The sequence below is a fragment of the Pogona vitticeps genome, chromosome 2 (genome assembly GCF_051106095.1).
Source record: "Pogona vitticeps strain Pit_001003342236 chromosome 2, PviZW2.1, whole genome shotgun sequence".
Lineage (NCBI taxonomy): Eukaryota > Metazoa > Chordata > Lepidosauria > Squamata > Agamidae > Pogona > Pogona vitticeps.
Genome location: NC_135784.1, coordinates 203,956,768 through 203,982,831, shown reverse-complemented (window position 1 = coordinate 203,982,831; position 26,064 = coordinate 203,956,768). Strand labels below are relative to the sequence as shown.

At 39.4% G+C, this 26,064-nt stretch overlaps 1 protein-coding gene and 1 long non-coding RNA gene across 10 annotated transcripts in view; one reads left to right on the top strand and one right to left on the bottom strand.

Moving 5' to 3' along the window:
- The window catches only part of NRG1 (neuregulin 1), a 746,295-nt gene that overhangs the window by 299,842 nt on the left and 420,389 nt on the right, over window positions 1–26,064 (top strand). For 8 of the 9 annotated variants that reach the window (XM_020801406.3, XM_072991959.2, XM_020801402.3 and 5 more), the window contains exon 2: window positions 25,976–26,059. In XM_020801406.3, the coding sequence (XP_020657065.3) occupies window positions 25,976–26,059 (84 nt within the window). The remainder of the gene's footprint in view (window positions 1–25,975; window positions 26,060–26,064) is intronic. The other variant, XM_072991963.2, reaches the window with a different exon arrangement.
- On the bottom strand, window positions 7,332–17,192 carry LOC144586515 (uncharacterized). Its single transcript, XR_013541380.1, has 2 exons — window positions 15,971–17,192; window positions 7,332–15,519 (listed from the first exon to the last, which is right to left on the bottom strand). It is a non-coding gene; the product is annotated as an uncharacterized LOC144586515 (long non-coding RNA).

The following is a 26,064-nucleotide window of genomic DNA, read 5'->3' as shown; positions in this document are numbered from 1 at the left end:
ATCTATCTATTATTTATGATTTATGTTATGTTTTGTTAATTGATATTTTCGATTTATGTTATTATAATTGTATATATGTTGCTGTTAGCCGCTCAGAGTGATATAGACTTATCAGATGGGCGGGATATAAGTCAAATAAATAAATAAATAAATATACAGTACTTCCCAATGATAACCACACTAACAAAGTCGTATCCCATTCATAACTGTGGACATCGGCATGGGAACACAAACCTTTAAAGATACAAACAGCTCCCTACGTAGTCAGACCCATTCCATCTATCTCAGTGTGCAGAGATACGATGAAATATTATTATTAACCAACATTCTAGCTGAGACTGCTTGTAGACTGAGCTCCTAAATTGAGAGTATATCTACAGTACATAGTTGTACCAGAATGACTCAATTTCAACTAACATGGCTCTTTCCTATCAAATCCTTGTTGGAGTTAAGATTCTCTGCTGTCCTTCAGTGGACTTGGTAGTATTTCTTTCTGGCAGAGAATTCTAACTCCTACACAAAACTACCAGCACCAGGATTCTATAGGGTAAAGCTATGGCAGTTGAAGTGGAATCAAACTGCTGGAACTGTTTGGTGTAGATACATGCTGACACTGGCTGTTCCCGCATAGCGAAACACCTTCTTAAGGATTGTTCAACCCCATGCCCCAAGAGAACAAGCCTGGGATGATAAATATGTGTGTTAGAGAAGAGATTTTAGCAATTTTCTAAAACAGATCGCAGCTGGCTGCTAAGTGATCTTATGTGCCTGGAGGATTGATTTTATTTAAAAAATCCTGTTTCTAGGGTGAGGAGAAATAGCATCTCTTTCTCATTGTGAAAATAAGCTCCCACATGTCATAAGCATAAGAAGCCACCCTGATCAGTCATAAAGATGCCATGCATGCAATGCTGCCACTTTTGCATGCAGGCAACATTGCCATATTTTTCTAGTACTGTACACTTTACAGACATGCACAAATAGCACTTGTAAAAACACACTATTTAAAAAAGTTTGTCCTCCCCTCCCTCTCCAAGAAACCACGCATGTGCACACACACACACAACTCTGAGGATAAGTTGTTTTTAAAGGTTTCTTGTTCATCATGCAAGAATGAATCAAGCCAGGTTCATCCCTACCAGTTAGTGCTTGAGCTGATTAGTGGCCCCTCTCTGAGGCATCATTGCCAGGATCTGGGACCTTATATTTGAGAGCAACTGCTCTGACCCAGTATGACATCCCTCTCCCCAATCTAAATACAATGCTTCAAACAATCATATTCTACAAAATATTATCAAGAAAAAAATATTGTACAGATTTGATCAACTGAATTTGTGTTTGTAGTCACTGCGGTGGCTAACCTTTTTTGTAAAGACAGATGAACCAAAGAATCACTGTACAGCAGAATGTTTAGGAAGCCTTAGGGATCATTTGTGTGTGTTTATGAATAGAGAAAGGCTTTGAGTCCTGATATTGCACTACTGTATGTTGCATTTGGTTGTATTTGTCAAAAACCTCCCACAGGCAAAGGGAGTCTCCTCCAAGCATTCAGTTCCTGATAACAACCACAAGTTATCAGCCTTGTAGCACTTCCCTCACGCTTAGTTACAAGAGGTGTGATTCTAATTAAGCTGTTACTATACGAAGAAGCTTAAGGGCAGGGGTTTTTTTTGGGGGGGGGGTTGTAGCAGACTTCACTGTATGCCCTTTTTTGTCTTTTCCCTTCACAATTAGATGCTCTGGGCAAACTTGGAATGGTGACTAATGCACATTAAAGACAAATGATTATTAAACAATGCAGGTGACTTCATGCAGCTGACTGCTAGAGCCAAAAAAGGCAATGGCATAGGAAGGTGACAAGACATGATAGAGAGAGGGGAGTTGTGCAAGAGCATTGGATTAGGGAGCACCGTGGGGATATATCGTCTGCAAAAAAAATTATGTTCGATTTTTAAAAGCCAGCACCAAGGCAATCCAAATTTTGTATCAAGAAAAGCCACATTCTGCTACCTTTAACATTTACAATCATGTGCTGTCAAGTTAGTGATGAGGTTATGATTGCTCTTTTCAGAATTTTCTAGGTAGAGAGTTCTCAGAAGTGGTGTGCCCTTCCCTTCTTCTGGGGGTGCCCTGGGCATTGCGCAGCTTGCCCAAGGCTACACAGGTTGGCTTTTCTCCCAGGAAGCACCATGGGGAATTGAACTCCCAACCTCTGGCTTTGCATTATATTACCACATCATTTATCTTATTTTTGCATATTTTATCCTTCTGTTTTAATTATTTCACATAACTCTGGATTTGCTATGACTGTCACAGTGACGCTTGAAGCTGTTTCTCATCCTGAAATTCTACCTGCAGCAGCCACTAGCCATGGCTAATATACTAACTCTGATGTAAATGCTGAAGAACTATTCAAGTATTGTGCATAGATATGAGCACGAACTGAACTGAGAACCAGAAAAAAAAACCACAATGAACCAGGCTGGCTCGCAGTTCAATTAATTGTCTGGTCCAAGGATCCTGTATTGCCGAAGCAAAATGTACTGCCAAAGTTTTTTTTGGTCCCCTTGACACTTTAGTTTGTTCAGCAAAAGGGGAGGCCCACTTGAGCTCAGCTTCCCTGCCAGGAGTTAGCCACTGCCTCTGCGCATGCACCTGCCCATCAGCTGGGCGGTGGGCGTATGTGCAGAGGTAGTGGGCCTGGCTTCCCTGCCAGCAGCCAGCTGCTGCCTCTTCACATGCACTCAGGGCAGCAGCTGCAGAGGAGACACGGGTGGAGGGAACAGGAGCCGGTAGGAACCCTGCAAGGCACGGACTGGGAAAACAAACTGCACATTGGTTTCTTTTTCTGGGGGTTCATGGTGGTTTGTGATTAGTAGTTTGTGGTTCCTGGCTAACCACAAACCACCATGAACCACTGGTTTTCCAGTTCATCCCATTCTCTTAACTATGTGGATTTGTGCGCTCCTCTCTAGCACAGCCACAAGAAAGAAACTGAAAGCATCTTCTTCCTAACCAGAATTTATGATTGTGTCTGAACTGAGAACTTTCATTATTTTGAAGAGGAACCAGAGCGGGGCAGAAGCCAGATGGTATGGTCTCCTCTGAAGACAGGAGACCCATGTTTCTTCCCCTCTGTGTTATGCAACAACACAAAAACAAGTGTTAATCATCTCCTTATTCCACACCCTCAATCCATTTTTGTTTGAAGGGTCTGAGAAACCTGTGCTGTGATTATATCCTGCATGTTGTATCAACGTACTAATGCTACTGAAAGTAAAGGGGAAAGTGAGGTTCCTCACCTCCTCTGTAATCTAAAGATCTAAGCACTCTCCCTCATGTTCACTCTGGTTCTTGGGTTGCAACTTTAAATTCAAGTTAATGTGTCCATATAACGGGCACAATCTAATGGGAGCTTTCAGAGTGTTAAAAGGAAAATGGAATAAATTGGCTGCAAGGGTGTGCAGATGAGGACATGGAGAACAGACTGCATTTAAATCAGCTGGTTAAAGCCTGAAGGATTGCTTGAATAAAAGAGCTTTTTCATTAAGGATTTTAGATGCTTCCCTTACAGAAGTGCTATCTGCAGAGTGTGTGAGAGACGGAAAATATAGATTCTCTATCCCTATCTCTCACCACCAATACCAAGTTATATTACTATTGTCCTCTTAAAATTAATCCAAGCTAAAATGGTATTTGCCTGATATTTCCTGGGGCTTATCAGCACACCTGTCTACAACATCATTCAAAGAAGAACTCATGTTCTTCTCTTCTGGCAGTAAACTCTCAGAAGAATATTTTGTTCTATACACTCCCATTGCGTTGTACAACTGGCTTATAGGTGGTGGTCAGAGGAGTCTGAAGGATATACAACAGTCCCACTGTGCAGTGGAAGGAGTGAAACCAAAATATGTCTATATTGTACCAAATCTGTAAAGTGTGTTCCAATTATTATTTTATTTAATTATTAATAAATTTTAATTAATTATTATTTTAAAAATTATTTAAACATTCAAATTATTTTAAAATTTAAAATTTTATTTTATTTAATTATTTTATTAATTATTATTGATTAGGAAGGTTGTCATGGTGACTAGTGTATCTGGTGGCAAACATGTGCCTTTTGTTAGAGCTCCAGCAAAGAAAAGAAAGAAAGAAAGAAAGAAAGAAAGAAAGAAAGGAAGGAAGGAAGGAAGGAAGGAAGGAAGGTAGGAAGGTAGGTAGGTAGGTAGGTAGGTAGGTAGGTAGGTAGGTAGGTAGGTAGGTAGGTAGGTAGGTAGGTAGGTAGGTAGGTAGGTAGGTAGGTAGGTAGGTAGGTGGTTTAAAGAGCAAAACTTCAGCTGGCTCTGAATAAGTGATGCAGCAGCAGATGTGAATTCAAATGCATACTGACTGTATATCACAGAAGCCTGCTGTCACATGGAGATATTCTTTGCTGGACCCCAGCAATTAAGTTTTTAACTCACATAATTTCAAAGTGTATATTATATTAGCCTCGATCTGGATAAAACTCTGTGAGCCCAGCCACTCCTGCCCTTGGCAGAATTGACAGGCAAACCATCATCCATACCCATGTTCATTAACTCCATATGGCCCAGCCGTACTTCAAGAGGATTTATTGCAACAGGAAGTGGGGAACCAACAACAGCCCCTGTCATGTGTTCCAGGGACAACGTTTTTTTCATTTGCTCCTGATCCATTCCAATCACTTCTGGGCTTTGTGTTGACTTCATGGGAGCCTACAAATCTCTGGTCTATTTCAACGGTGGCCTCCATGGGATCCCATGGAAGGCAAGGCATGGGACTCAGCAGGGCTGAGCTGCCAGGAGGCTTTCCCCAACTTGTCCCTCTGCAAGTTTTCCTCTTCAGTGGTGTTTTTCCCCGAAACCATCTCAGAATCAACACCTCCTGGTTTGGAGGTTCTCACGTCGGTGTCCGGGGTGAGGGCCGAAGTGACCCACTCACAAACTGAAATGGTATAAATCACTAGTATTTTAATAAAAATAAGTTTCCTTCCAACTTTGAATACAGTCCTAACCAGCCAAGATGGCTGAGGGCTGGCTGAAAACTGTGCTGAATTTAAACTTTCCCGCTCAAAGAATGTTAGAAATTGTTCAAGGCCAACTCTCACTTTCACCTAATTTTGTGTCACCATAGTGTCTGCAAGTTGACGTAATAGTTTTTGATCCTGGCGTAGCTCCTCCCTTTCTTTGCCTCCCCCCTTTTTTTATCTTATCCTGGCAGATATGCCAGCAAATCCAGTTGTGCTAACAGCCAACATATATTTCAGTGTGGATTACACTGACTGTATTTAGAGTAGACCCATTTAAATGGGCTTACATTATTCAAGATTAATTTAATTCCCACTGATTTCAGTGAGTCAGCTCAGAATCTGACTTAATAAGTAGTGCAATCTTAACTAACATAGATGGGTGAAGGCCAGCTGAGCAAGCACCAATTGACTTGATGATATGCTAAATACAAACTCCTCCCCATTTAGGGAAGTTGGAAATTATTTAGTACTATCCTTGCCCTGATTTAAATTTATGCCAACATTGTGGATATATTCTCAGACTTGAAAAAAATTGTGATCTGGGATAAATTGATAACTTCCTCCCTCCATCTTTTCTGTGTCACTTTTTTGATTCTTCTGCAGACAGATCTTAGGGCTTATCTACTGTATACTACTTATTAACCCCACAATATGTCTAGGAGTTTTTTGCTGCAATTTGAAAGTCATGTGATAGTCACATGGTACATGAGTCACTCTCTGTGTCTCCTTGAGATAGTGGTTAAGGCACTGGATTTTTACGCTGCTTCTCTTGGGAAAACTTTTAATATGTTTTAACTGTTGTAAAGGGGCTACGCTGGCTTTTAAAATAGTTTCATTTGAGGCTTACCCACTCTGCCCTCATGCTGGCCACTCGCCCCAACTGCTGTAGTGAGATGAGGGAGGGAGAGAAAGGGTTAAGCTGCTTGTCCTTTTAGAAAGCCTAGCAGCTTTTGTCCCTTTAAGAGTGCTCTTTCTATTTCTGTTTGTACCCACAGATTGCAACAAAGAAATGAGGGGTGCCTGGCTTTACAGTGGTGCAAAAACATTGATTCAAGGATGGATCCTCCTGAATCCCCATGATTTTAATGTGGGACCTGTCCCCAAACACTGTCAAATCAAGTCCCATTTGTATCAAGCATATCAGTTTTGTTGGTAGATCCCTCTGCTGGCAGATATCTGAGGACAGCCAGAAGGAGGAGGCTTCTGCATGTAGAAGGGTATTCTTGTGGGCAGAATAGGATTCTCCCTGTTCCAAACTGTTTACGTTGTGTGCAGCTCTAACTCAGAGACATACCAGCTGTAGTGACAGGCAGAAACCTCACCAGCTGACAGAACTCCCTTTCTGCTGGTTGGAATGTCCTTAGGGCACAGCAAAACCTCCTCTACCCCAGAGACATGGCTATTATGGCAGCACAATGTTGGAGCAAAGCGACAGTGTTCCTAAGTACATTCCAACATCCCTAGGCTGCTAAGGGTTGGATCTAACACTACTTCAGTTGGCCAAGTGTCAGGTCAGATCAGCTTTTCTGGGTACTTAGGATTGTGCTCTCAGACTGGATCTGTCCCTGTTATCAGCAGCAATACCTTTCAAAAATAATAGCAATATTTTAAGGTTATGTCAATAACAGTTCAATAAAAGAGGAAATATTTAAATAGTGCATGTTCCAAATTCCACATAGTCAAATTATACAAGAGCACCATCGATAACCAGCCCGGTAATTATTTTTTTCTTATGCATTTCAGTCATCACTAGCCTGATCTGTGTGTAGTATCCTATCAGTATCGGTGGAAGAATTGAAGTCCCAGGAATGTTTCTTCATGTGAAGGTCCATTGAATTTGGTATAACGCGAAGAATTTCATAGCTGCTTTCTTAGACCATTGGTGATCGATGTCCTGCTGGAACCTTGTTTGTTGACCCAGGATGGGGAAGAATATGGATAGTGCAAACAAATGAAAACTTCATTTCACTTTCTTATCGGGGAATGTAAAAAAAAATAATCATGAATCACATATTCAGGATGAAAAGAATCTGTTTTTCATTTTTAAAATTCAAATGTGGAAGAAAGCAACATTGATGGGGGCATCCCTACTGCTGAGCACTTACTGTATGCTTCAATGTGGATATGCACTGTGGCCTAGAATTAAATATTTAGATACACTAAAACAAATGAAAAATGTATTTCAAATTGCTTAGTAGTGCTACAGGTCATCTATACCTTTTGTCATGTATACCTCATCTTTATTTTTATTTTTGGCGTTTTAACAAATACATATGTATTTTATTTGTTTTTCATATTTAAGAAAGATAACTCTCATTAGTGTGACATGGCAAGAAACACTTATCACCCTTTGAAGCCAGAAAGAACATCATCTGAAACATCCTGCAACCTATGGCAGACCAGCAAAGGCTTTAATCCCACACACACACACACACACACACATACATGCACGAGGCATGAATACTTTGCATTTTTCTACAATAGCTGAGAGGAAGAAATTGATATACCATTAGAATCTCTCGTAAAATCTTGACTAACAATTAATTCCTCATGTCATAAAACTGTGTCCAGAAACCAAAATATCTTAATTTTTGCTGAAAGAATTTCTCCTCCTCTGGATTCCATGATGGTGGATTATTTCTATGACTATGTATTCCTCTGTGTCCTTTCTACACATTTCTAATGTAAAAGCTCACTTCAGCTTCAGTAGCTCTTACAGTAGCATCATCAATGTGATCTATTTTCCTTTTGTTTTGGTGATTCAGTCAGTCTGCTTTAATTAATGCAGTATAATCCCAGTTTTTTCACATCCATCATTTCGTAGTCAGCTCAGTGTGGCAAAGATGGTATTTCAGAAGGGGTTTCTTTCGCCCCAAGGGGAAGAAAAATCCCACTTCCCAGGTACTGAACTGATGTATTACTTCTCACACCAGCTACTAGGAAGATATTAGAAGTAGAGTTTATCATTCTGATTGTTATTGTCTGTAAGTTCCCATATTCACGATGTGGAATAATGCCAATATAGCTGACTCTGGTTTTATTTATAGCTGTATCATTATCCACCGACATTAGAGTAAAAGCTGGTAGGTGGGTTTTCTTAGACAGGCTGCATTTCACTGATAGAGGGCTGACTTTTTGTTGTCTCCAAAGCTATGTAGTACATGCTTTCTTGGAGAGCGGTAGACTGAATGTTCTGAATGCTCTCTCATATTAAGCAGACTCATGATGTAATCAGATGGGGAGAAGGGACTGCTTTCAAACCTCATACAGACAACAGAGGCTGAGCATATCTATGATACCATGGAGCATTTGCATTGCAATATTACAACCAATATATATCCAGTAATGGTGAAAGTGTTGTAAGCTACCTTATTCTATTTCTGAGTTGTTGTTTAGTCGTTAAGTCGTGTCCGACTCTTCGTGACCCCATGGACCAGAGCACGCCAGGCCCTCCTGTCTTCCACTGCCTCCCGGAGTTGGGTCAAATTCATGCTGGTAGCTTCGATGACAGTGTCCAACCATCTCGTCCTCTGTCATCCCCTTCTCCTCTTGTCTTCACCCTTTCCCAACATCAGGGTCTTTTCCAGGGAGTCTTCTCTTCTCATGAGATGGCCAAAGTATTGGAGCCTAAGCTTCAGGATCTGTCCTTCCAGGGAGCACTGAGGGTTGACTGTTTCTGAGTACCTCATCCTAACTCTGGCAAGCCAGATGTACACAATTCTGCTGTACTGGACAACACTTTGTGAGTTACCACAAGTTATCAGTTTGAAAGTGATAATACCAGACTAGAGGTGCCTCACTGTCTCCCAGGGTAGACAACATACTACAAGGACTTCCAAATAAGCCACACAATTTCTTCAAAACACGGCATGAAGTAGTTTGTTTTCAAGCTGGTTAGTACTCCCAGGAGCATGCCAGAGGAGTAAGCTGCTATCACGCTCTGCTGTGCCTCAGTACTATTGCTGCAGGTTGCCAGAGAGCAGTGCTGTATGTCAGCTCAACAAGGAGCAGGGAATACAAAAGCCTAATACTGTTCTACCTGGTTCTACCAAGCTGCCTTGACTCTTCAGCCTGAGTGATTTAGTGCTCCCCTGAATGCTACTGTTCAAATTATGAGTTGCAGCTCTTCAAATTACCAGTAAATGTTATGATCTCTGTTGTTGGTTTAAGGTCTCAATGGTCAATGGCAGGCATCCAACATGAACTCTATGTTTCTTTATTGGATTACAGGTGATTTTTATGCACTACATCAGTCCTCACAGTAACCAGCAAACTCTTTCCAATAGTACTCATTATAGATAGAGCTTTTTGTCTTTTAATGAGAGGGGGAAAACACTTTGTCCCTTTTAAAGTTTTTTGTTTTCATGCTCGTCCATTGATTATCAAAAGAGAGCCTCTAAAATACAAATTAGTTGTATTAACAGAAAATAGGTACAAAAAGTTTCACATTCTTTTGTACCCCCTCCGCTTTGTTTCACCTTTCTTTCACCCTTTGTCAATTCACACAGAAACTTTTTCATCCAATAGCATCATGAGGACTGCTGTCAGCAGCTAATCAGAATGTCCAGGGGGACTGGGAATTTTGATTATGTAAAAAGGCCTGATTTAGTTGGAACTCAATGAGATTGCTTTTTCTCTGTTTCCATATTTCTATGTGGGTATGCAAACTGCAACATCTTTCTTTGTATGCTGTGTCTGTGCCTCTATCTTGGATCCTTTCTTGCTTTTTTCTCGCCCCCCCCCCTCTTTCCTTGCTCTTTTGGGGGGGATTTTCCCCCACTCCATGTCTCTGGATTATTTTTGCTGCTCTGTGAGCATGCCCTATTGGCACTTTAGTTTCAGTTTCTTTGGGGATTTTTCCCCTTTGGTCCTTTTCAATCTCAGATTATTTTTGCTAATGCCTGCCTATTCTGCCTGCTGGACTCAAGGGAAAGAAGAAAAGGCATCAATGATGGTAGAGATTAATTTACCCCACACTTATTCTATTAAAGATTTGTATTTTGGTGAGTTTTGCAGGTATAATTTTGTTTGGTGGCAGTGGTAGCTGGCTGTACTGTTGCCTGCTTCTGGAGTAAAAGATTGATCCTCTATAGCTTTGCCTTTGCTTTTTAGGAGCTTTTAATGGGTTCTTTAGGCTTGAAAAATGAAATGAATTGAAATACCCCAAAGCGGCTCTCTCTTTTATGTTAAATAAAAGGACTGGTACACAAAAACATAACATTGAAAGAAGCGCCTCCTCCAGAATGAATGAATGAATGAATGAATGAATGAATAATTAAATAAATAAATGTTTGTTTGTTTGTTTGTTTGTTTGTTTGTTTTTCCCTTTGCACATGTCTACTGCTCACTCACTTTATCTTAAAAAGAAAGATATTGGGGCAACTAAAACATTCATAAATTAGTAGTTTTGGATGTTGGTAATTTTCTTTTTGGACTACAGCCGCCCCCCCCCCACATATGCAGAAAAATCCTGTCAGTTGTTTGACTCACTTGCAGATGAAGAATAAATGCTTCATCAGATGTGATGAATCTTCATGAAAATAGAAGTGACTTGATTCATGAAAATGAGATTCATGAAGATTCATGAAGATTTAGCATGGCATTCAGAGTCTTCTAGTCTCCCTATCCATTATGGTCTGCCCACGGTGCCTCACATGAATATTCATTTATTTTATTTATATTATTTATTTATTTATTGCATTTATATGCCGCCCATCTAGACATGGTCTACTCTGGGCAGCTCACAACATAGAAATAGAAACAATTTAAAATATACACAATTTACATATATAAAAACAGAGAAATATAAAATAAAAAAACTTACAATTTTAACAATCAATTTAAAGTAAAGAGTCCTAAGATGGCATGAGTTAAAAGGAAAGAAATAAGAAATAAGCATCACTTAATTGACTGGAGGGAAGGGCTGCTTGAACAGCCATGTTTTTCAGTTGGCTTTTGAAAACGCCCAGCGAGGGTGCCAGCCGAATTTCGGTAGGGAGGTTGTTCCACAGCTGAGGGGCCACTGCCGAGAAGGCCCGGTTTCTCGTTTTTTCCTTCCGGGCCTCTCTCAGTGTCAGACCCCCTCAGCCGTCCCTGATGGCTATGTCGGGTGATTCAGGTAGATCTGTTTGATGGAACCTTTATTCCTCAACTCTAAGCAATTCAAAACACCTGAGAGGATTGTGAATTTTAGTTAAAGCTTCCAAAATTCCGGGAAAGCAAGTGAGGCCATTTTCTCTTCACCCAGTCCTTTATCTGATTTCACTCTGTGATTTCTATGGTTTTCTATTACCATTTGATTTTAAATTATATGTCATTTCTTATCTCTTGTTGTAAGCCACCCAGAAAATATAATATTGTGAAGGGCATAGAAATGTAACAAACAAACAAACAAACAGGATCCAAATGAGGACCCATCATTCAGTTTTCGAAGCACTTTTTTTCCAAAATGAAGAAGCCCATTTCTCTTGTAACTTGGTATTACAACTAGGCATCAAGATTGTTTGATCTATTTCCTTACAAGTGTATTTTCAATGTGCTTTTGTACAATTAAGCCTCCTTTATTTGTAACAGACTGAATTTGCTGTTTAGCATAACCCATCACTTCTCACATACAAGATGAGATCAGTAGCCCCCAAGCTCCCTTTAACACCACATTTTGTATCACACAAAATATTGAATAAGTTTTATTGGGCTCCTTAGGTTGGTCTGGTAAATCACAGTTAAAGGTTTATAGTACTAAAAACAATATAGAAGCAAAGGAATTGTTAGAATTAAAAAGCTCTGTCCTGTCCTGTTGACTATGTAACCGAATGTGTGTTTTTCTTGCTTCATTTTCTGGAGGTGATTCAAACATGTAATTTAATTATCATTGCAGTGAGACAGTGCTGAGTTCATTTTTCAGTTCCAAATATTTCCCTACATTTGATTGCAGTTGTCATCCAAATTCAAATGTTATAAACAAAGGTGATGACTCAGGCCAATTTCTGAATGTTCCAAATAAATTTATATCTTGGAATACAGGGAGCCCGGGTATTTGCTGTTTCAAAACAACATCTTTATGTTTCAAGTCAGATGCACACCAAGGGGGAAAGAGGAAAACAAAGCAGTGTGTTAACTGGTGTAACAAAATAGCATCTTTCAGTGCACACTCTCAAATATTATTTTTATTGTACGTGTATCCTTTGTGGCAGATTTTAGAGCATCAGAATCAATAAGTGGTGTCTTTTAATTTTGGAAGGAATCCAACTATTTTATGTGCTTCAAACTGGTTGGAGATATGACAGTGTTAATATATGATGGTTTCTCTGCCCTGGGGGCTAGCTTTGTGACCCTCACAATTTCTGTTGCTGAAACCTATCGTTGTGTTTCCTGTTTATGGAGTTATCTTGGTAAGATTCCTACTCAAAATGTATATTAGAATTTTTCTCTGTTTCAAGTAGAAGTCTGGGTTGAATTGTGAGCCTATAACCTGTGCCACAGGTGTGGGGGTTTGGCCAGTCAGTTTCTAGTATCTGCATTTGCAAGCAACCCAGAAAGCAGTGCTGGAAAAGAAGATGAAGGGACAGTGTCACTCTCAATAGACACCTCCCAGCCAATGGTTGAACTCTAAGGTGGCTTTGTGTGTTCAGATACCCAATGCCTAATGTAATGACTTGTAAGTACAACTTCATGAAATATAGCCAAAGGCTGTATTATATTATCAACCTGAACTCTGGAAAGAAGGAATACAAGCAGAACTGGAATTTTTGTTGTGGCTGCTATAAAAACAACATGAACACATTGCTCAGAAATAAACAGCTTTCCCTCACACCCCCCCTTCCTGGGTGAAAGAAGGCTTCAGCATGGATATTAGCTGCTTTAAATTGTAAAGAAAGGGGAGTTGAATTAACATCTCCTTTTTCTTTTCTTTTTTTAACCCTGCTGTTCACAATGTTTTTCAAGTCTTTTAAACAAGTTCTACTTCCTCTTTCTGACATTGTGTCAAAGGGAAAAGAAAAATAAAACATTTTTTTAAAAAAAGGAGAAAGGGGGCTTCCCCAAGAAAGAGTATAGAAAATGAATTGATACAAAATTAAAGAGCTGTGTAACCTGCTGTAATGGTTCAAATAGAAAGAAATGTAGTAATGCAGTTCAAAACAATATAAACACCCCTGCCACTATATATACCACATGACAGCTGGAAAAATGCATTGATACAACAGAGGGAAGAAAAGGATCAGTATAACTGGTGTTCCTTTCTCTCATGTGACTGAGCCCACAATGTCATATGATCACAGGAGGTTTGAACTCAGAAAGACATGGTGATAAAAATAAAATGGGATCCCAGTCCTGCAGCAATATAGATGGTGATATCTGTAATCTTGTCAGGTGTCCATCTTTTCTGATTAATGGTGAATCTTAGCTGCACTTTATAGAAAAGAACAGTTCATGCTTACTCTGCTGTAGGGGTCTGGAAGCTCAGAAGAAATAAAAAATGGTTTAGGAGATACAGTGATTGAATGAGAAATCTTTACCAAAAACTAATCGTTTAGTCCTCCTGCTCCTTTTATTTCCAGCTGATGTTGGAGATCTCTCCACTTCCACTTACAGTATTTTTCTTAATTTTTCATTTTATAACAAACATTTGCCATGCCATGCCTTTCTGCATATTTTCCAGTCTGCCTTCATGTACTTCACACAAAACTAGAATTTATGAAAGACTTGTGGCTGCCATAAAAATGGTGCTCCATGTTGAATTCTCCCATTCCGTAGCATGTACGAGATATACAGTATAAGTAATAAGATATAATTGATGCCCTAGTGTTACTGCATCCATTTATTTATTTCTTACCCCTAGTGGTAGGAGCTAGTGATATCAGGTGGAGCTGAAGAAGCATGTGATATGATGATGACAGGACAGGGTATAAATTTTATTACATTTATGTTACTCTCCACCATAGAAGGAAAACTACTACTCAGAATGGTTGAATCAGTTTCAGTTTAGTTAGACATATAGCCCAGTATTGTTGACACTGGCAAGGAACAGTATTCCAGGATGTGACACTGTTCCCTGACCCACCCAGCCTTACCCTGAAAGGGCTGACTAGATAGCTCACTGAGTCAGAGGTTTGGGATTTGATTCCTCCCAGGAGAAAAGTCAGCCTGTATAGCCCTGGGCAAGCCCCACAGTCCCAAAGTGCTTCTTAAAGAAGAGAATGATAAACCACTTAGGAAACATCAGGAAGATTTGCTGTAGGTTGGAATCAACTGGACAGTATGTCAGTAGAATTCCTTTTTTTGTCAAAGGATTGAAACTGGAACCATTTGCATGAAAGTATTTGCTGTACCACTGACCAACAGCCACTCCTCAATGTCTTTTATTCACAGGTACTCTTGTTTTCAGTATTTCCACATGAAATAATAAGAATTCATTTTTCCAATTATTTGTTTTCTAAAATTAATGAATACATGAATAAATACAAATTTGAGAAATTGGACTTGTCCACAAAAGCTCACATTAAAATATAGCAGTTGTCTTTAAAGTGCCACAACATATTTGCCTTCTTTATTTCGTATTTTTCTTTTGTTTTTGACTGATATACATGGACAAGCAATTTGAAAACCACTGGCTGAAATCCTGTTGTGTAGCTCCATCTGCACAATGGGGATAATGTCAGCAGCAACAGCCAAAAAAAAAACAAAAACAAAAAAAAAAACCCTCAAGAAGAATATGGTGACTAATTAAAAAATTCCAAGAATAAGAGCTTTTGTGAAGGTTCTACTCCACAAATGTTTATCTCATAAAAAGGGTGCAATCCTGTACACACCTGCCTGGGACTAAGTCCCATTGAATGCACTTTGGAGTATAAATACTCATTCAACTATTTTTTTTTTAATTTTGCCTTGAAATTTCAGGATTCAGATTTTACCTGTTTTAAGCTGAAGAAAACAATCCATAGGTAGTCTTTATGTTCATGGTACACTATAATATAGATTTGGGGAGTTAATAATTAGGCAATTGTTGAATGGAAAACCCTCAAGACAGTAACAGATTGGCCTAAAGAACCTTCAGATCTTGTCTAGCAAAAGATTATACACAAATGATCTCTAAAGGTTATGTTTAGCTTACAGACATGCAGCAGACTTAACCGGAGGTAAGATTTGTACAGGTTTCTTTGCACCCCTGTCCCTTTATTGCCTTGCGGCTGCTGCTGCTCCTTCGCCGTTGGCTCGGTAACAAGATGCAAAACATGGCATGGGAAGTTGTTGCTGGTGTTTATTTCAACACATTATCTCCCAGTAGGCTCCTTATTTGTGTGTCTGTGAATGTTTAAACCATGATAAGGAAAATATATGGTAATTGTAAATTACTGCAGTTATGTATGCATGCAGAATTCTATTTGTTATATGAATATAGGCAATTAAGTGATGATGATAGTATCATATATCCAAGAGCCATACACACCTTGTTCTAACTGAGGTTCCTTTTAAAACAAAAAGAAGAAGAAAAAGAAGGGGAAAACTATTAAGCCATACATTTGGGAAACATACCAGCCTAATATAAACAAGCTTTTGCAGGGGGTGGCTTGAGCAGTGGCTGCAGGTTGGCTTCTAGGCCTCCCAAAACTGTCTAGTTCTAATTTAATTCATAATGGTGGTGGGGCCCTTTAGAAAACTGCTTTATTCAGTCACTGTAGCTGACTAACAGACCCCAAAATAATTACTTTCACGTCTGTTCAAAACAAATGTATTTTAACATTTGTAAAACAAACAAATCCCCCCCAAAAAAACCCAAACTATTAAGACTTGGCTTGTATGCCAACAGAGGCATTTTGTACAGAACCTGGATATCAGGGGCGCAGCTGGTTTGGAGATTCTGGAATTTACAGTAGGAAAAAAAAACAACTTTTTTTGAAACAGTGTAGCAGAACTTACTTTCAGAAGGATAAGATCCCCACCACTGTGGAAGCCTTCAGCAGCCTCTCACCCTGAAGCCATGCCTGTCTTGTTCGGAGAGAAATGGCTACATAGGCTAAAGGCAGCTGCTCCTGAGAATGTCAAGAAGGGAGAGAATAAATAATAACATCATCATCTGTGGAATGAGTGGTTTCCTTGTTCGTTTAAGTGAGTGGTTGGCTGGAGACAGGGATAGCCTTACTGTTAGGCAGTATAAGGCAGCAAAACATTTCAGGCTGCCCTTGAGAGAAGCTGTCAGCCTTCTTCAAGTGTACAGAAAGGCTAAAGTAAAGAGGGCTCTAACATGACTGAGTGCTCCTCTGGCTACCTCAGCAAGAGGCCAGTGCAGTGCAATGTGGCTTCAGCAAGCCTGGCTAAAAATGTTATGCTTTTGTAGCTGTGCAAGAGGATTTTGTCCAGTGTGGTTTTCCCCTTACAGTGTATGTTGCAATCCTATCAGAATTTCTTCTGTTGTATTTCCTCATCTATCGGCGCTACATTGCCTATGTATCTCCACATTCACACAAGCAGAGTTGCTGTTGGGACTTCTAAAATATCATTCTGTTTTCCACTCCCATGCTTTGCTACTTTAGTACTGAGTTCCTTTTGCCAAGATTGAAACACTGTCCATGCAGAAATGTATGGTGGGCTCCTGAATTGTGGTCCTTCAACAAACTTCCCTCCCTTTTTCTCTCCCTTCCTTCCTTTGAATAACATTTTAAATTCTAAAAGAGACAGTTTATGTAGGAATCCAAATTCTCGAACTCCATGTGTGCGGGAACACAAGTAGAAGTTTATCCATTAAGACCAGTGGGGCACTGCCCCATCTGAGAATCAAGCACTCCCAGCCAGCTCCCTCCTGACTGCCTCCTTGCCTGTGGCAGAAGGTCACAGCCTCATTTGCATTCAGGAATTCATTATTCTCTACTGTTCTTGTTTGACACCCCCTGTTAGATGGGTTGCTTCCTAGCTCAGTTGGTGGGGTAGGGATAGAATACAGTGGTGCCTCGCTTAACAAGCACACCGTATAACGACAAAATCGCATAGCAATCTCTTTTTTGAGATCGCTAATGAGATCGCTTACCGATGGCCTCTATGGCCAAAACTCGCATTGTGAAGATTGGTAAGCGTTTCGCTTACCGATCTTCGCATTGCGACGCCGAGAAATCAACTGTTCGGCGGCTCCAAAATGGCCACCAGACGACCCAAAATGGCCACCGCAACCATTTTCGCACCCTGCCCTCACTTACCGAGGGCACGAAAATCGCGGCGCTATGAGGAAACTTCGCTTAACTGTGAGTATAGAAGCCATTGGAACGCATTAAACTAAGTTTAATGCATTCCAATGGCATTTTGCATCCCGTTTAGCGATATTTCCTCATAGCGAGGGTTAATCCGGAACGGATTAACCTCGCTATGCGGGGCACCATAGGTTTCACTAAGAGGTCTGCTTGGAAGTTGTTCAGTACTATTCTATTCAATGAACCTCCCTGAAACCCCAAATTTGCAGCTGTATATTTAAAAACAGCTATCTTTCCAACCATGCTGGCTTAGATTCTACCGTTAGGTGCACTGCCTCAACCAGTTCTGCAGGAGCTTCTCAAATGTATTCATGGACAAAATTGAGCCCGTTTTGAACTACTCACTTTGAAAGTTATACAGAAGAAACTTTAAGAGTCTTGCTTGATTTATTCTTTGCTGCCCTGTCATGAGAGCAACTATGGTTTTTTTTTTCCTTCAGGAAAGGTCCTCGGAGGACCTATTATTTTATTTCCCCCCTTAGATTTAGAAATTCTCATAGGGGTTGCTTGCAGGACCAGTTGGTTTGGTTTTTATTTCAAGGGACAGAAAACAGAAGTGTGGACTGTGTAGATGGAAATTTATAGGACAACCTGGAATGATTTATTTGGCAGCTTTCAGGAGGCTGAATTAGCCTAATCCATCAGCGTTTAAACTTGTACTCTGGATGTCATTTAAAATATTTAGGATATTTTCATGGATATGTTGCAGGCCTATTTTTCCTTTGAAATCAAGGATATTTACACCACACTTTCACAAGAGACAAGAAGGTTATGACATCCTTATTATATTTGTTTATAGAAAGATTTATATGTACATAAACACATGAAACAAATTTTACTACAGTCTTAGAGCATGTGTCTTTGAACATCAGGTCCACTCCCTTTTCACCTAAACAATATAGGTTTGAAATATGGTTTGTTTATACCCACCTTATAGCAGCAAGCAGTCTAATGATTCCTCTCCCAGGGTTTTGTATTTTCTATTCCTGTGCTTTTAACAGTTAGTTGACACAGACCCAGTTGACTGGTCATGTTAAATTATCAAGCCTGGTTCAGTAAGCCATGATGTGCACAAGCAGTATGCTGATGCATAACAGGGTTAAAAGCTGGCTTACAAAATGCAGGTTATATGGTCACTTTCTAACCAAAACTCCTAATTTACTTGTAACAGGAGGATGGGGTAGGTAGGAACAGTCAGCTTGTTACTGCAGGATTGATGGCTCAGTGTTATGCACAAACTGGACTGGAGATATTCAATCAGGGGATTCTTCCAATCACTTTACAATCATGGTAAGAAATATATAGAGGTAGCAAGTCACTTCTGGGGACAACAGCTCCCAGAACCTGACATGTTAGGCAGCAGATTCTGGGAGTTATAATCCAAAAAAAGCAACTTTCCCAAGATCTGAAAATATATACTTTTCAGGCTGCATTTGGAAGTTCAACCGGATTGTTGTTTTTTAAAGGGAGCAAATGCACTGGTATATTTAGTTATTATTTTAAAACAAAAAGGAAACAGAACTTTGCATTAATTCTTCATGTCACCATGCTGTGACTAATTCAGGAGATTTTGAATCTGCTTGGAGACCGAATGTGCTTTAGAGAGCTCATGTAATTTGCATGTAATTGACACTGGGCTTTCATTCTTATGAGCAGAGTTGAAAAGCAAAGTACATAGATAGTGGAAAAGCTGTGCCCATTTTACGCTGTTTTTGCTCTGGAACTATTAATTGCAAATTGGGTTTTTAAAAAAAAAAACATACCAAAAAAAAAAGCATCAACATATCTAATTGGAGATGACTGTTTTCCAAATGCACACCTTTAAGCTCCTTTCATTAATTCAACAGGTGAAAAAATGATACAAATGTCCAGATGAAATCAATGGGGCTTCAAGATAGTTAATGCTGACTGTACTGTACCCACTAGCATTGCTAGGTATTCATTACAGCGGCTACATGCCAGGAACTCTTTCACATTTGGAATGAAGAAGACTAGAGGCCTGGTGCCAATCTCATCAGCACACAGTTAGGGAAAATCTGCTTCTCTGCATATGTGTGTGCCCACAGCCGCTGACAGTCCATACATCATCATAATAGGTATCCATTTGTTTCTGAAGACTTGATTCTTTTTTCTATTCTCCTGAGTTGACAGAGATGTAGCATCAAGACTGAATTGAGCTCAGGAACGAATTGCAGGTGGGAAAAGTACAGTTTAAAAATATCAACCTTGCATCTTCACGCACAAAGGAAACTGAACCTAAGCTTTAGAGTCTGTCTCCCCAGAAGCATGGTTCAAATCTAAATGATTTTGGTTCTCTAGGTTTGAGCTACTCTTTATAAGTTCCATTGGCTCAATGGGCCTACTCTACTGTATTTACAACTTTCCTACTGGATTTAAGCTAGTGAGGCTTTAGAATCCTTAATTTTGGCTGCATAATACTCATTAGCTGAAATCCAGTTGGTGTGAACTTCATGCAGCCCAGCAAAGATGATATCATCAGCTGGTGAAAGAAATTTTTAATTAAATCAATTTATTTATTTATTTATTTATTTATTTATTTATTTATTTATTTATTTATTTATTTATTTATTTATTTATTTATTTATTCTATTTATATCCCGCCTATCTAGCCGATTAGACCTATCCTCCGTCTTCAGGTTCCAAGGTTCCTTAGGGGTCCCTTTTGCTCTAGAGAAGCCTTTGGAAACCTCAGGATGGGGGTGGTGGGAGCCATTCATATTGGAAAATCACAGCCAGAGTACCATTAGTGGTTCCAATTCAGCTGGCAGCAGTTTTCCAATATTAAAGTCTCCCTCTGTCCTTAGGTTCCCAAAGACTTCCCCAGGGAACTCTGGACCATGAAGAGTGGAAACCTAAAAGTAATTTAATTTAAGATGTCTATCACCAGTTGATGGCATCATCCTCGTTGGATCGCATAATGTTAACACCAACTGGAGTACAGCCACTCTTTCACATTGCTTACTATTCTTTCTAGGTCATGCTTATTTTCTTTTAAAAAAGGAAACAGAGCATGATTTATGCCCTGCTGTAATATTTTAGACTGTAACCCCAAATCTTCCAAGGGTCCCAAGTCTCATTGAATTCAGTGAGGCTTATTTCTGAGTCAACACATGCTGCAAATGAACACATATTTCATGGTGAGTATGTTGAATAGAACACAGTGGGATTTCTAAGTAAATATGCTCAGGACTGTACTGTTAAAATGCTCAGTTTTGTATAATTAAGAACCTTCTGTTCCACCACTACCCTGTGTCTGTTGCAGCTGTTTGTGAGGGGGAAAAATCTATTCCAGGGGATTTCCCACGTTCTAGAGCAAATGTTTAGGGTATATAGAATTACTGCCAATGTTGGTAGGATCCAGCACAAGTGTACCATTTGATTCTGCCACTATCTGTTATTACAGTTATTATTATTATTCAAACACACCAGGCACAGTCAGTCAAGATTATAAAAACATTGACTGGTATTATATAACAGGTACAAGTTTTAACCAAAAACCTAAGTATCTGTGAAATATTGTTGTAAGATGTATGCTGTTCCTAATATTGCTGCTTTTTCGTACCTCTGATGGTGTTATTTCTGAGATCTGCAACTGCTTATAATACTGTGTGAAATCTCTTGATATTGTTCCCAAAGCCCCAGTGACTAAGAGGACCATTGAAGTGTGTTTCATCCACAAGCAAGATGTTTCGATTGCCTGATCTCAGTACTTTGATAGTTTTTCCAGTTCTTTATTTTCAGCTCTGGCATCCCCAGAAATTGCAATGTCAGTGATTCACACATTTCTTTGTTCTGTCACTGCTATGTCTGGTGTGTTATGTTCAAGGTGTGTATCAGTTTGTATCCTTAATAATAATAATAATAATAATAATAATAATAATAATAATAATAATAATAATAATAATAATAATAATAATAATAATAATAATAATAATAATAATAATAATTATTATTATTATTATTATTATTATTATTATTATTATTATTATTATTATTATTATTATTATTATTATTATTATTATTATTATTATTATTATTAGTGGTGGTGGTGGTGGTGGTGGTGGTGATGGTGGTGGTGGTATGGTAGTAGTATCATGATCCTCATCCACATGCAGACCTCTACAGTAGAACTGACAGAAAATATTGTTTTGTGTCTATCTGATTAATTTCTCTGCTAGACAAAAAGCAGAAAATGAGAAAGAAAGGCTTAATTGGCTTAGCCAGTTCTTAACAGTTACAAAAGCAGTGCATAGAATAGTTACTTGGGGGGTGGGGAGTGGAGCTCCCTGAATTTCCTAATATGAGGGATTTTTAGGAGTTGTAATAAAAAGCTGAGTGAGTTGAAGTACGAAGGGTCAGAAGTTCAGTTTCTCTTCCTCGAAGAAGAGCTTCCTTATGTAGCCTTATACAAATGCACCACTGGAAAAACTGAGTCATAAATTACTTCTGAGTCCTTTATGCCTAAGAAATCCTGTCAAGGGACTCCATAAGTTGGAATCAACTTGATGGTGCATCATTGTTGTTAGTAGATTGGGGGTGGGGGGAACACTTCAGTAACTTGGACAAAAACTGAGTTCAGAATGGAACTCAATATTTCCTTTGGCACGTTTTTTTCAGTCATATATTTTGCTGCAGAATGAGTGTGCCTTTGCAAAATGGTGCCACTACGGATTGCACCGACATTGGTATCCAAATGTTCTTCAATGTTGAAGGTTGCTGTTCGTCAACTCATGTTCCAGTCAGAATAGAACTTATTTATGCCCCGTGTTGTTATGTAGGGCTTACTAGGGATGTGCAATTCAGTTTTAGCTTATCTTGGGGGGGGGGGGGATATTCAATTTGCAATATTTTCCAAGAATTTTCCTGGCAGAATTTTTGGGAGTTCCAGCCCACAGACACACAACTACAGAAACCTACATTTTGCTGACCGGCACCAGAGTCCATTTCTGAAGCTGCATGGCCTAGCTCTGGCTTTGAATTAGGTCATGCCACCTCAGACCATGGCAGTTCCAGTCTAGATGAGCAAAATATAGGTGTCCATAGATGTTTGTGTTGGCGTATGTAATTGTCCAACACAGTATGTATGTATGTATGTATGTATGTATGTATGTATGTATGTATGTATGTATGTATGTATGTATGTATGTATGTATGTATGTATGTATGTATGTATGTATGTATGTATGTATGTATGTATGTGTAAATCTGCTTAGCAAGACAAGAATGTCATATTTACACCATGAAGCATTCTGACAAATAAAAATGTGTCTGGCATGAGCCAGATGGATATATAAAGGTGTCAGTTAGCAGTCATTCAGATGTAATAGTGTTCAGGTAAGGCTGACAATATGTGAGAGGGCCAGATAAGACTAAATGTGTAATAGTGTTAGGACGTGAGAGTTAGTGTTCACAATAGTAAATATGTCTGTCAACAAGTATGGTACATGTATAACAAATACCAATATGTCTAAGCCCTGTGAGTTTTATTATGGTATACACATGTTCTAAACAGTTATTCGTGTTTTTAACAAAGACTAAGTGATTTACTATCAAATGCTGGCACAAAACACACAGAAGGGAGAATATCAACTTTTACTCTGGAAGTGTTTTTTTTATCAGTCCTCTAGAAACTGCTGCGTGCAGACTCTGTTACATTTTATATATTATTTATTATAGCCACAGTCAGCAGTTTGCAGCTTTCTATAGGTGTGGGCGTGCATCTGAGAGAATTGAAGTTTTTTTAAAAAAAACCAAAACAACAACAACAAACGGTGCATCCCTCTTGCCCAACCAGGAGTGAAAGTGGCGATTAGGTGGGGAAGTTCTGTAAAATCAGTCCCACCCATGTGATCATAATATTCAGAGGTATGCTATAACCATGTACAATTGTATCCTTCCATCAGGTAGGAAGGAGAATGCAAAATGATTTTCTGCATCATCCTTGAGGGAAAGAAATACGCTGTACTGCTTTAAGCTATTACTTCTCAAATCCTGTAGAACACCGATGCATATTAAAATACAAAAGCCTTGCTAAGGCTGTCTCACTGAGGCTACATATGCCATCTTAATGGAAATATGCTGTCATCTAGAATCAAATGCATTTGCAAGACGAAAGCAGACTTTGATATGCCTTTCTTAAGTAAAAGCAGACGTTCAGCAAAAAGGAAAGTCTGTCAACTAATTCTGCCGTCATCGTGCCTGAGCACAGAGTTTTGAAGTGAATGTGCATACTCTGGCTTACACCCAACATTCAGCAAGAAGACTTTCACTCACGTAACAGAACTTTCCTGTCCTCTCCTCCCTCCTGCAGCCCCTCATGTGTCCCCCACAACACTCCAAAGCAGATTTGGGGAGCATGGAGTGCTGCACCAGGGAGGGGGGATCCTCCTCTGCTGGTGAATGCTGCTCCGTTGACAGATGGACACAAGTGGATGTCTTCCTTTAATATAAGTGCCTATGAGAGCAGGTCCTATTTTATAGCCCATGATAGTGAAAATTTAATGGATTAGCATGAAAATGTCTGTATGTAAATTGAGATCAGATGAAGTTGCCTCATCTCAAAAGCCAACTAAACAAAAATAATTCATAAAGCAGAAAAGGATGCAAAAAAGGGGGTGGAAAGAGCAAAGTATTGGAGGCTTTTTGGTCAACTCATTTTATTAATATTCCGGTGGTGTGAAGAAATTGCATAGAGAATTCTCTCCCTTCCATAATATTAAAACTTAGAGTTTGCCCTGTGCAACTGATTGGTTCACAAAATTGCCTTCCACATATTGAATGAATGCTAATGGGGGTGGAGGTAGAATACCACTTTAGTCTATATTTGGTGCATCACTACCACTATTACCATGCTCCTCTGGTGAACATCAGTGTGTTGATATATAAAAGCTTCCAACAGATAACATCTGGATACTCAAGAGTTCATTCTATCAAACCTTAGATAGAATTCATTTGGAGAGCATGCTGATGGTGATAATGGCAGCCACTGTGCTAGAGGTGGTGGTATGTGGCATTCTGCTCCCCCTCCCTGCATTTATTCAACATAGATTGGACTCTCCCAGTATGTACAGTACTGATTTATGAAGTCTCCCAGTATGCTCAGTACTGACTAATAATCACTCCTCTTGTCACAGACTTAATTTCAGAGATCCCTTTTGGTGACAAGAGTCCACACCTGATCGGTGGATTAATCAAACGTCTGGACAACAAGCCTATCATTGATGATTAACCAAAACAAGATTAACAAAGAATCTGTTTTTATTCAATGTGGTGGTTCCCAACCTTGGGACCCCAGATGTTCTTACAGTACAACTCCCAGAAATCTTAGCCAGGAGAGATAGGGGCGAAGGCTTCTGGGAGCTGCAGTCTAAGAACACCTGAGAACCCAAGGCTGGAAATCACTGGTTTAAAGGGAAGGGGTCTCTCCTTCCTTCCATCCTTGTTTGTTTGTTTGTTTGTTAGCTTCCTGGCTGTCCCAGAACATGGAACTATTACTTGTTGGACTTATTGGACTTCAACTCCCAGAATTCCCTAAGTAATATGGCCTAATTTTTCTGGAGATGTCTTGCATGAATATGTATTGTTAATGTACAATGATATATAATTTTCTGCGGGGGGGTGTTAGTGGATAATTGTATGAGTTACTTTACAATTTATTTGAAAGCATCAAAACTAGGACGATGGATGAAAAATCAAGGTTACTGTTTTTGGTTTTATTGTTTTTATTAGTTACAATTATATCCTGGCTTTTGCTTCTGTGTGGTTCTTCTTATCTCCTCCCCCCACCCCACCCCCGTATCTTCACAGCAAGTTTTCTGAACTTCTGCTTAAGGGGGCATGATTTTGAGGCATGGTTTAGTACATATAGTGGAAAGGTGTTCTATCAGATGTCAAAATCTGAAGCTATGTAGAGTTTTACTGAATAAAAAGTATCACTTTGCCTTCAGCCCAAAAATAAATTGGAAGTCAGGCCAGTTAAAAGGGTCAGGCGTAATATTTTCGTAATGCCTAGTTCTGAAATTTGCATAACTGCTTCCCCAACAGCATCCTCACATTCTGTACAATAGACTGCAGTAATACATATAGGATTTATTGTAATAAAGAAAAAAAAATAGCATACCGGGCCTGATCCAATCATTCAGCACTGTTGTTGTTGTTAGGGCTAAGAAATTGCATCTGATTTATAGTGACCCTATATATTTAAATAGTGCTACCTTCCCAGTAAGTTTCTATGGCTGAGCAGGGTTTAGAACCCACATCATGGTCTATTACGCTGCCCACTATTCTACACTGGGTTGCATTATTTACTAGGCAAGATGAAAAGGTCTGTTGTAAGCAACAGATTACCAATAAAGTACTGTATATTACTTCATCTTTGCCACCAGAAGGTGGACATTTATTTAGATATTCTGCCCCAAAGCATCGAAGAGTCTTAGGCTGGGACCTCAGCAAGCTGATATGCAATGCCTCCCTCATACCATAAGAACTGTGACTGTAGTCCTTTAATTTGTGAGTGAACTGCAAAATGTGAATGATCAGGAGAGTAAAAATGACTGAAGTACCTTGTTATGCATTTCCGTGATAATATCTAAACACCCCTTTGCCTTCTCTCTTTTTCTCTTTCCTCTCCCTTCTTCCCCTCTCCTTTCCCACTTACTGCCAGGAAGGGCCATTTCCGAAGGGCCAAGTCAGCAAAGCCTGGTACCCACAGAGACTAATGGCAGCAGCAGCAGCAGCGGCTACAACAGTGAG